General features: G+C 40.8%; 1 protein-coding gene across 9 annotated transcripts in view; it reads left to right on the top strand.

Annotated features, from left to right (window-relative positions):
• PTK2 (protein tyrosine kinase 2) overlaps nucleotides 1-11,978 on the top strand; it is a 212,688-nt gene that overhangs the window by 163,775 nt on the left and 36,935 nt on the right. For all 9 annotated transcript variants that reach the window (XM_009328415.1, XM_009328414.1, XM_009328412.1 and 6 more), the window contains 5 exons: nucleotides 4,011-4,111; nucleotides 5,390-5,505; nucleotides 7,089-7,189; nucleotides 8,466-8,555; nucleotides 9,929-10,133. In XM_009328415.1, coding sequence (XP_009326690.1) covers nucleotides 4,011-4,111; nucleotides 5,390-5,505; nucleotides 7,089-7,189; nucleotides 8,466-8,555; nucleotides 9,929-10,133 — 613 coding nt within the window. The remainder of the gene's footprint in view (nucleotides 1-4,010; nucleotides 4,112-5,389; nucleotides 5,506-7,088; nucleotides 7,190-8,465; nucleotides 8,556-9,928; nucleotides 10,134-11,978) is intronic.

Here is an 11,978-nt window from a genome sequence, read left to right as displayed (position 1 = left end):
CCTGCTTTTTTCCTTTGTGGGGTTTTTGGGTTTTTTTTTTTTACATGGTGTGCTAGTTAGTGAAGGATCCAGTCAGTCTTTCCTGACCTCAGTTAGCACTATCAGCCATTTGGAAATGCAGCTGGGAGTCTTTCCTTCAGATTCCTTCTTTTTTAGTGAAAACAAGATGTAGATTTAAAACTTTTGGATTATTTAAGATTCTTAGCCCAATGTCAAGGCAACTATCAGCTAAACCATGTGATGTCACGGAGAAGTTGCCGAGCCTGGTAAAACCTGTGGACTATCACCTGTTCCTACTGTTCCAAGCAGGGTCAAATGATGCTGCAACAAGGTGACTCAGAAATATCAAAAGACTTTATGTCCCTCGGAATGATGTTAAAGGGATCGGGAGCACAGGTGGTGCTCTCCTCTATCCTCCCAGTCAGAGAAGGATGTTCGAGAAAAAGGAGACAAATTGAACAGGTGAATGACTGGCTGCGTAGCTGGTGCTGTGCTCAAGGTCTCGGCTTCTACGATCTTGGGCATACCTTTGAGAAACCGGGCCTGTTGACAGCTGACAGGGCTCAACTGACCCAGTGGGGCGGGAGTGTCCTGCACGATAAGCTGGCTAGACTTATAAATAGAGCTTTAAACTAGATTTAGCAAGAGAAGGGGATGGTGTTCTAAGCACTTGAGAAGAGCCAGGGGCTGCTGAGGCATTAGGAAGCAACAGGGAAATACCTGTTAATTGCGTCAAGGGAATTAGGGTGAGCTCCTCTAAAAGGGGGATGTGGCCGATAATCCAGCTGAAGTGCCTCTATACCAATGCACACAGCATGGGAAACAAACAGGAGGAGCTGGTAGCTGCTGCCCAGATGGAAAACTACAACCTGATTGTTCTCAGAGAAACTTGGTGGGATGAATCACACAATTGGAGTGCTGTGATTGATGGCTATAAACTATTCAGAAGGGACAGGCAAGGAAGGAGAGGTGGGGGAGTTGCCCTCTATGCCAAAAACATCTTTGAAGAGCAGCAATGTGCAGGTTGAGAGCTCATGGGTGAAAATTGGAGACCACGCCAGCAAAGGAAACTTTGTGGTTGGTGTCTACTATAGGCCCACCCGATCAAGAAGAGGTTGATGAAGAGTTCTTTCTTCAACTGCAGGAAGCATCACGCTTGCAGGCCCTGATCCTGATAGGGGACTTCAGCCACCTAGACATCTGCTGGAAAAGTGGCACAACGAACTGCAAGCAGTCCAGGAAACTACTGAAGTGCGTTGAGGACAACTTCCTAGTACAGGTGATGGAGAGCCCAATCAGAGGAGAGGTACTGCTGGACCTGTTGCTCACTAATGCAGAAGAACTTAGCAGAGAAGTCAAGATTGGAGGTACCCTGGGCTGCAGTGATCATGCCATGGTGGAATTCTCAATCTTGAGGGGTACAGGATGGGTAAAAATAGAGTCAGGACCCTAAACCTCAGAAAGGCAAACTTTCGGCTGTTTAGGGCAGTAGTGTGTGGGATCCCTTGGGAAACTGCCCTCAGAGGCAAAGGAGCGAACAAGAGCTGGGAGATATTTAAAGACATTTTTCTTAGAGTGCAAGAGCTCTCAATCCTGATGTGCAAGAAGTCGAGCAGGGGAGGCAGGACGCCAGCTTGGCTAAGTCAAGACCTCTTGGCCAAAGAAACACAAAACCAAAATGGATAGGCAGTGGAGGCAGGGATGTACATCCTGGGGAGATTATAGGGGTATGGCCTGAGAGTGCAGGGAGAGGATCAGGAAAGCCAAGGCACAGCTGGAGCTGAACTTGGCTCAGGATGTGAAAAATAACAAGAAGGATTTCTTCAGGTACATAGGGCAAAAAAGGAAGATGAAAGAAACCGTACCCTCCTTGGCAGCAACCAACATGGAGAAGGCTGAGGCTGAATAGCCTTTTGCCTCGGTCTTCACCGACAAGTGCTCTACCCACGCTGCCTGGTTCACAGAATCCAAAGGCAGGGTCTGGGAGAATGAAGTACTGCCCACCATAGGATAAGATCAGTTTTGAGGCCATCTAAGGAACCTGAATGTGCACAAGTCCATGGGACCCAATGAGATACATCTGAGGGTCCTGAGGGAACTGGCCGGTGAAGTTGCTATGCACTATCCATCATATTTGAAATGTCACGGCAGTCCGGTGAAGTTCCCACTGACTGGAAAAGGGGAAACATAACCCCCATTTTTAAAAAGGGAAAAAAGGAAGACCCAGGGAACTACAGGCCAGTCAGTCTCACCTCTGTGCCTGGGAAGATCATGGAGCAGATTCTCCTGGAAACTATGCTAAGGCATATGGAAAACAGAGGCAATTGGTGACAGCCAACATGGCTTCACTAAGGGCAAATCGTGCCTGACAAATTTGGTGGCTTTCTATGACAGTTACAATATTGGTGGATAAGGGAAGAGCGACTGACGTCATCTACCTGGACTTGGGCAAAGCATTTGATACTGTCCTGCACAACATCTTTGTCTCTAAAATAGAGAGACATGGATTTGACGGTGGACCACTAGGTGGATAAGGAATTGGCTGGATGGTCACACTCAAAGAGTTATAGTCAATGGCTCAGTGTCTGGGTGGAGACCAGTGACGGAGTAGTGTCCCTCAGGGGTCTGTATTGGGACTATAGAATCATTCAGGTTGGAAAAGACCCTTAAGATCGTTGTGTCCAACCATAAACGTAACACTGCCAAGTCCACCACTAAGCCATGTCCCTAAGCGCCACGTCTACACGTCTTTTAAATATGTCTAGGGATGGTGACAACCACTTCCTTGGGCAGCCTGTTCCAATGCTTGACAATCCTTTCGGTGAAAAAATTTTTCCTAATGTCCAATCTAAACCTCCCCTGGTGCAACTTGAGGCCATTTACTCTCATCCTATCACTTGTTACCTGGGAAAAGAGACGTGACAATCACCTGAGGTGATTCTCCCTCTCTACTTGGCTCTCGTGAGACCCCACCTGGAGTACTGTGTTCAGCTCTGGGGCCCCCAGCATAAGAAAGACATGCTCGAGCAGGTCAAGAGGAGGGCCATGAAGATGATCTGATCAGGGGGCTGGAGCACCTCCCCTATGAGGACAGGCTGAGAGAGTTGGGGTTGTTCAGCCTGGAGAAGAGGAGGCACTGGGGAGACCTTTTAGCCACCTTCCAGTACTTAAAGGGGGCCTGCAGGAAAGATGAGGAGGGACTTGTTATCAGGGAGTGTAGTGATAGGATGAGGGCTAAAGTTTTAAACTGAAATAGGGTAGATTTAGGTTAGATATTAGGAAGAAATTCTTCACTATGAGGATGGTGAGGCACTGGAACAGGTTGCCCAGAGAAGTTGTGGATGCCCCATGGAAGTGTTTAAGGCCAGGTTGGATGGGGCTTTGAGCGAGCTGGTCTAGTAGAAGGTGTCCCTGCCCATGGCAGGGGGTTGGAACTAGATGATCTTTAAGGTCCCTTCCAACCCAAGCCATTCTATGATATATATGTCTTACTGCATAAAATATATTGTGAATGCACTGCTGAGACTGAAAAGTTAATTAAGTCCATGGAAAATAAAATGAGATATGAACGTAATCATTAAATGAGTTTTTTGTCTCATGTCATAAACTGACACACATTTTTTCCAGACAGTGAATTACACGTACTGTTTTTTTCTTCCAGCAGAAAGGCACAGGTTAATTGGTCACGCACTGGACTGATAGGTCATTATGTTAACTTACGTTATGCTCAGCCAGGGCAGAACAGCCAGAGAGCTTGACTTGACTTGCACCTTCCATAACAGTTCACTTTTTGTGAGTGGGGAATAGTACCACTAAAGCAAGCAGTGTTTCTTACTGCCCGCCGAACATTAAATGACCAGACATTATTGCTTGCAAGCAGTTGTTTCAAGTCCTGCAGGACTGTGATTATATTTTCTGGTCATAGAGTAAATGCTTTTTAACCGACTCTTTTATTTTTGTTTAAAAAAAAGGTTTTATGTAATACAGTAACTTGTTTCTTTTCCTTTTAGTAACAATGCGTCAGTTTGATCATCCTCACATTGTGAAGCTCATTGGAGTTATTACAGAAAACCCAGTTTGGATAATCATGGAACTCTGTACACTTGGAGAGGTATGAAAAATCCTCATGCAACTTTGGTCTTCTCTCTTAGCTCACAGATACCTTTACAAAAGACTGAGAAAATCACTTCTTGCTACTAACGCAAAGGCACTCTCCTCAAACGTTATATCATACTTGTTTGTAGAATTGTGGACTCAGAAACAGGAGTGGCAGAATTTGACCTAACTCCTCCACTGAGAGAACTGCATCAGCTCATACCAAAATGATTTAGTCATAGTTTTCAGAGAACTTCAATTGCTGTTCCAGAGCGAGAGCATGACCTATGTCAAGATGATGATAATGCAATATCATTTAAACAGCATTTGCAAACATACCTTCTAGAAGTGAAATTATGTGGTACATCTTTTATTCTTCTGCGTTTTCCCTTGGAACACTGAATTTCTTAGGGTTTTTTTCTGTACAGTCTCTGCAATAGAGACCCTAGATAAGATGACTTTCCTCATTATTATGTCTTTTGGATGAATGGTTGAAACAAAACTAGATCTCAGTTTTTATAATCAATTTGTTTTCTTCAAGCTATGTTTTTCTGAAAATGTGAGCTGAAGTGATATTTCATACTGCATTGTAAGATAGTCATTGTAATTATCAAACTGTAGTATGTTGTCCAAGGAAAAAAAAAAAGGCAGAAAAACCTATAGTGGAGAAGTAATTTTCTGTCAAAAAAGGACAGATTTCCTTTCCAGTGCCCAGATCACTTTTCAAAGTCTTGTTTTAACTTATAAGGAGAATCTAGTGCCACCTTCCTTTAGGTCCTAACTGCCTTATACTAGGAATATAGCTTATAAAGATTCTGCATCAATACTGGCTACTCTGAGCTAAATCCCGTTGTTTTAGCACACGTAGATTAAAATTAATGCTTCCAAAACAATACTGATCTAATTGGTGTTGGGATTGGCCACGTACTGTTTTGTTCTGAGATTATTTAGGCCAAAAATGCGTGCAGTTCTCAAGGGAAGAATGCGTAAAAAGTCCAGGAGTGCTTTCCTCTGGAACAGCAGCAGCGTATGCTCTCAGTCTTCAAAAGGAGCCGGAAAGCAATGTACAATTTATTTGTTTGTTTGGCTAAGTCTTCCTGTAGAAAAAACTGCTTGAATTTAACCCAGAGTCAAATTTCTTCATGGCAAGTGATTTTCTTTTCTCATCCAGTCTTAAGGGAAAGCATGTCCATTGATTCTCGTGTAAACTTTACAATTTGAGATATGCCTTGTTGACATTTGTTGTTTTTTTGTCCTAACTTCTTTCCTTTTTTTTACTTCTTCGTGCTAAAAGTTGAGATCTTTTTTGCAAGTAAGAAAATACAGCTTGGATCTGGCCTCTCTGATACTCTATGCTTACCAGCTTAGCACAGCACTTGCCTACTTAGAGAGCAAAAGATTTGTACATAGGTAAGATTTTATACATATATATGTGTACGTGTGTATTTTTATATGTAACTACTTGAAATTTTAGGGAATACAAGGTGTCCTAATTTACCAGATTGATGACTGGCAGTATTCTGGCTATTAGATTAGATACACTTGCTCAAGTGAAGACAAAACGCTTACAACGCATAGTTGGATTCTTTGAAGCCTTCCTTTTGTGTTTCTTTTTCTTGACTTATGATGAATGCATAGCAGCAATACTTTGAAACTCCTAAAATCCACTTACCTGTTTTATGTTAGTCTCCATATTAGTATGTCATTTTTTCAGACACTGCCACCAAAATTACACCCTTTTCAAGAGTGACACCTGCTGGCTCACTCCGAGATTGACTCGGAGGTGGTGCCGGATTTTAATCAGAATAGATGCTGAGTTGTTGCTTTGTGGTTACAATATTTTTTAAAGCTGTAATCTTCCAAATACAGAAAAGCAAAACAAGGGGCAGCCAGCTTCTTAAGTAAAGAACAGGGAAAACAAAATATTTATAAAATACAAGTACTTCCTTAACCAGAAAGTGAACCTAAATTTCCTTCTAGGTGTGTTTTGAATTTCATTCCCTTGAATTTGAACATGAGCTTTCCAGGGAGAAGAGACTGGCTTTAGCCTCTTATTGTAAGCAGTTAAAAGTTCACAGCGCTTGTCAATGCTGTGAAAATGAAAATGTACCATTTCATTTTGAACTTGAGCATTTTATTTGTGTTTAAATACTTATGTTCAAATTGTATATGTGTTGTATATATTGTACATACAAACACATGTATGTGTAAGTATTAGGTATGTATATATACATAGATATGTATATAAAAACATAAATAACAGACCCTTATGATTGTTACAGATAGTTGAATTTTGGCCAAGTAGCTGTTTATTTTTAACTTTAGCAATAAAATTTCGAAACACAATTTATTCATACTGTACTGAAATGGGAGAAAGTAGCACCACTCAGTTTGCTGTACTTACTTCACTGCTCAAAGCTAAATCTGTCAATACTTAGTCAAGCCTGCCAAAATCCAGAATCAGCAGACACATTAGGAGGGTTGTTTCACCTGGGGTTTCACCTGGGAAACTGCAAGAGAAAAATGCCCAAGTCGTTTCATAATCCCTGTGGCATCACTAAAAACTGAGCACCTTATCAGGAAGCCTCTTACAGGACTGAGATCTTAAACCAATTCCTTACCTTTGCAGGGTCAGGAGGCAGATTTTCTTCTTTCCATCAATTCTAATTGCCAAAAATTGTTAGCCTGTGATATTTAAATAGATGAAGAATAAAACTTTCTCTTCTGATGTTGACATTGATGGCTATACTTTCGGATGACAGCTATTACTCATAAGGATCAAACGTACTCAGCATTTCTGCAAGCTTCTCAGAATCAGTAGACCAATACGTAGTCATCTTTTTCTGTACATGCACACTCAAACCATGACTGGAAAAATAATTCAGTCCTCTCAAAGGCATTTGATACTTGTGGGTTTTAATAATTTTTTTCAAATGATATTTCACCACTTAATTTTTAAAATTACTACAAATAATGTCTCCTCTGTTTGGCAGGGATATTGCTGCTAGAAATGTGCTGGTATCTGCCACTGACTGTGTGAAATTAGGTGACTTCGGTTTATCCCGATACATGGAAGACAGTACTTACTATAAAGGTAAGTTGACACTCTGGATCCTTCTTGCAGGCCGGTTAGAACACAATTGCTTCTCACAGTACTGAGTTTGTTGTCAAAAGGAATTAACCAGATTTTCTTGGTCCAGCTGTTGTATTTGTAGAAAAAGGCAAGCTATTCAACAATATAATTGATGGCGGTAAGTTCCTGTATGTATGCTTAAAAAGAAGTAGTCTGATTTAAGTTGCAAAAAGTAGGAAATTCACATGTAGGTAAAATTCTGCTTTTTAGGACAGGTTTATAATGCTTTCTTCACTATTTTTAGAAGATTATCCACATTTGAGGCTTTTTGAGATAATATTCATATTCATGTCTTAATATAGGTAGCCTACAATGAGTTCAAGGTTACCTACGGATAAATTTTGAGTTTGTGCTGTCATTGTATGCTGCATACTTAAGATGCCACTGGACTAGGGAGGTTCAGTGCAAAAAAGTCTTGGAAACCTACTTTTTCCCCCATTTTGGATGGAATACTGACCTTAAGTGGCTCCAGCAGCTGTGAGATGTCCTGCAGTGCCTGATAGGTGGGAAATACAGCAGGAGAATAGAGATTACGTGTAGGGTACCAAACAGTAGCATTTTAAATCTGGTGTATATTATGAAACCATGTATTCATAAATCTAATCTTCAATGTATTTCTAGTTCCAGTCATATACTTTAACATATCCTTTATCTGTCCCCTTACACTCCATTATGTTTCCTCGTTTCATTTGTCTCGTATCACTGCGAGCTGCATACCATCGTTTTAATTGCTGAGAGGAGAAAGGGAATACTTTTGACGTGATCATTTCTTGTTGTGCTTTTGGGGTTTGTTGTTGGGGGCTTTACTGGGAGGTTTGGGGGATTATTTTGGTTTTTGTTGGTTCTTTTTCCTGTTTTATGTAAGGCCAAACAACCTACCCGTTTTTTAATGAATCATTTAAAAACACCTACTCCCTTGCTGAGATTTTGTGACCGTTTCAGATTCGGTGCCAGTACCTCCGTAACTGCAATAGCTGCATCTTGAAATAAGAATTAACTTAAAACTTAAAGGAGCTCAATCAGTCTGAATATTTGGGCAAAGTGCTGCTCTTCTCTCTAGATAGAGGACTACCAGCAGAACTGGTCAGACAGTGCAGAAATCCCTTGTACAAAATTTGATAGTTGAGGTGCTTCACTGGAGATGGGTTTTGCCTATGAATTATTTCACTGAGAACAAAAGCTGTGTTTGAGCTCAGTGGTAGGAATAAAAGCCTGCCTTGTCTTGCCTTCCCTGTAGCTTCCAAAGGAAAATTACCTATCAAATGGATGGCTCCAGAGTCAATCAACTTCCGACGGTTTACCTCAGCTAGCGATGTGTGGATGTTTGGTAAGTGAATACCAAATGGTGGGGTTTCTTAAGTGTTCTGTCAGAGAAGTTCGATGTTTCATTTTAACTACTGTCAATGAATATTTTCCAGATATTTGGCACTGTTTTTTACTGTACTTTCTGAAAATATATTTTCTTCCAGCACATTTTCCATCTCTGTATTTTTGTTTCCTTTTTCTACTCAGTAAGCCTAAAGTTTCATATGCCTTTTCGCCTCTAGTAAGAAGCTGACAGAAGTGAAGATACAAGGAAATTAGGTTATAATAATAACAGAGATGATTTTTTTTACTGTTTTTTTTCCCTCTGATTTCTTTTTGTTATACCGTTGTTATTTTCTGTTTCTATTTTATATTTTCACTTTTTCTTCTATGGTGATATGCCCGCTTCCTTGCTTAATGCATGGATCAGCCTACATGATGTCCTGCTTCCAGATCTTTAATGCTAAATTCCCCACTTAATTTGTCTTTCATAGCTCCTGCTAGCTTAGAAAATATGACCAGAAGCTGAGTAAAAATAAGGGTAAATGGGAATAACCTGAAGCCTTGATCTTTTTTCCTAAATATGCAAGTTTTTATGTGAATCTGATCACCTGTGCTCAAACTGGTTCAAACAGCAGGTCTGGACAGACAGAACAAAGATAGGCTGTGTAAAGGAGCAAAGATGCTGAGACTTGAAATAAGAGCAGGACAGACAAGTAAGGGTTCACCCTCTTTACAAAATAAAATTTGAATGTTTTTAAGTGAAGGGTATGTGAATTTTAGCAGGTTTATAATAGTTTGAAGAAAAACTGTAGTACAGTCAGAGTTAGAAAAATGAAGTCTGTGGAACATTCTGGCCAATCCTAAACTGACAGACCATTTCTCCCTTTGTGCTTTTAACATAGTTTCAACAGAAACTGTTTTATTACATAGTTTCAGCACAAAAAATTTGGATCAATGCCAGTGTTAAAACACCCTCAAAGTGAAAATACGCTCTACATGTCGAAACAAGCCAGTTGGAACTAGTCAAAGGGAAAAGCAAACACAGCTCATTCTACCTCATAATAAAGTAGATTTGAATATGAGCAACCATTCTGATTTACAATAGGTAAAAGGTAGCGAAACGTGAAGCCAGGCTGCCGTGAGCCAGCTGTGGGTCATGCTTCCTCATAAATAATTCAGGTTGATACTGCGTGCGTAATCCTACTGCACATCATTCCTCTCTGCTGCCAGCTGGTAAGTCAAAACTGATTCCCAAGCTATACATTTCAGAAGAAATTGCGTTCTCAGAAGAAATTGTGTTGTTTGGCTGTACAAAATTGGGGTTTGTTACTTTTTTAACAGGTTTCGTTGTTTGCTGACTCTGGGGAAAATTTTTTTGTGTGTGTTTCTTAGGTGTGTGTATGTGGGAGATCCTAATGCATGGGGTAAAGCCCTTCCAGGGAGTGAAGAACAATGATGTGATTGGGCGAATTGAGAACGGTGAGCGGCTCCCAATGCCTCCAAACTGCCCTCCTACCCTCTACAGCCTTATGACCAAGTGCTGGGCATACGACCCTAGCAGACGACCCAGGTTTACTGAACTTAAAGCACAACTCAGGTAGGGTTATACTTCTGAAAGGTCGTTTCCTTGTTCAGAAATATTTATTTTCACTGTATCTTCTGTTACAGTATTTTCTTTCCATGGAAAATGCAAGACATAGGGTGTTAAGTTTTATCTTCAGAAGGCCAGGTTGTTGGTACTGTTTTGGAAATCTGGACCTTATCTGTTGGATAAAATTAGACTAGGCAATAAATTCAAATAACTGGAAATATGACTCCCCTTTCTCTCCCAAGAAAAACTCCAGATTTTACCAGCAATTTGTTTATAATTTTAGCTATATACGCTACAATCCTTGGGGAGGGGGGTAGAAAGACTTTAGAGTGATTACTTAGTCAAACATGCAGTGTACAGTTTTGGGGTAGAAATGTATCTTTCCTAAATAAATGACCCATCAGGTGAGTGCTGTTGAAAGTTATTTTCATAACATAAGCAGCACACTAGTTGCCCTGTGGCAGCTGTGTCTGTGCAACTGCGGAGCCTGCAATAAATGCAGCGTCATTAACTAGAAATGCCTTTGTCCTTTGTAAACCAGGATGTAGGCTACCTTATGTTTATCGTGGAATAAATGTGAGCGCACACTTTTGAGACGAGTCTAAATTCACACCCTAGTTTATTCTGCAATAATTTATTCCAGTGTCCATATGTCCATTTCACCAGCCACAAAATGGGAGGGATATTTAAACTTTGAAACATCACTGAAATGTTGTGTAGACAAATTTAATATTTGTGACCACCTTTGGGTTTTTTGAGTGCTCAGTATCTATTTTGCCTAAGTCAATATAAGCTTCAAATAATATGTAGGTATTGGCGGCAAACTTTTTAGCAGGGCCTGTTGTGACAGGACAAGGGGGAATGGCTTTAAACTAAAGGGGGGTAGATTGAGACTAGATATAAGGAAGGTTGGTGAAGCACTGGCACAGGTTGCCCAGAGAGGTGGTAGACGCCCCATCCCTGGAAAGATTCAAGATCAGGTTGGACGGGGCTCTGAGCAACCTGATGTAGTTGAAGATGTCCGGGCCCACGGCAGGGGGGTTGGACTAGATGACCTTTAGAGGTCCCTTCCAACCCAAACTGTTCTATGATTCTATGATTGTACACTGTAAATCCACTCTTGGATTTGTTGTAATTCATTGCCAAATTCTTCAGTTTTATCTCACGTCTTGTTTCAAAGTTGTGCTTTGTGGCATGTTTTGTTTTCATAATATCATTTTGCGCTGTCACTGGATGTTCATGGTACAAGATAATTCATAGGTGGTTAAAAAAAGGGACAATTTTAATATGATGCTGTTTCAGAGTTGCTGTATGGATAACTTAGCTACCTTTAAGTTTTTTCCTACTTCTTAAAATGTCATACGGTTCCACCATCTGTTACTCTGGGAGCTCCTGTGTAGACTAATAATTTACATAGCTAGAGGAAGACAGCCCTTCTCACAAAAAACTTATGCTGTGGACTGTGTGGAGTTAACTGCAAAGGAAGGAATGGTAAAGCTTGGTAGGGATTGCAAGGAAAAGATATGACACGGTTGCGTGATTTGGGTAATAGGTGGAAATTGGCAGTTCACTTGCTTTTTCTTTTTTTTGGCTCTGGAAGAATAGGATTCTTTTAAATTTGCAGTCAGATTGTACTGATAACTTACAGCTGACTGGCACAGAGGAGAATGAAGCCCTAAAAAAATGTGACTAGGAAGATGGCTATGGTGTGTAAACCCAGGCAGGGAGAATATCTCACCAGCAAGGGGAGAGGATGAGTAAATCCAGAGTAAAAGTAATTGTGTTGGGGGGTGAAATAAATGTAGGCTGTAGTCAGAGAGAGAGTGACGGCAGCAACACTTACAGTGGCAT

Source organism: Pygoscelis adeliae, unplaced genomic scaffold (assembly GCF_000699105.1).
Source record: "Pygoscelis adeliae isolate BGI_AS28 unplaced genomic scaffold, ASM69910v1 Scaffold457, whole genome shotgun sequence".
Lineage (NCBI taxonomy): Eukaryota > Metazoa > Chordata > Aves > Sphenisciformes > Spheniscidae > Pygoscelis > Pygoscelis adeliae.
The sequence above is the reverse complement of the archived record's forward strand: the minus strand, read 5'-3'. Positions and strand labels throughout refer to the sequence as shown.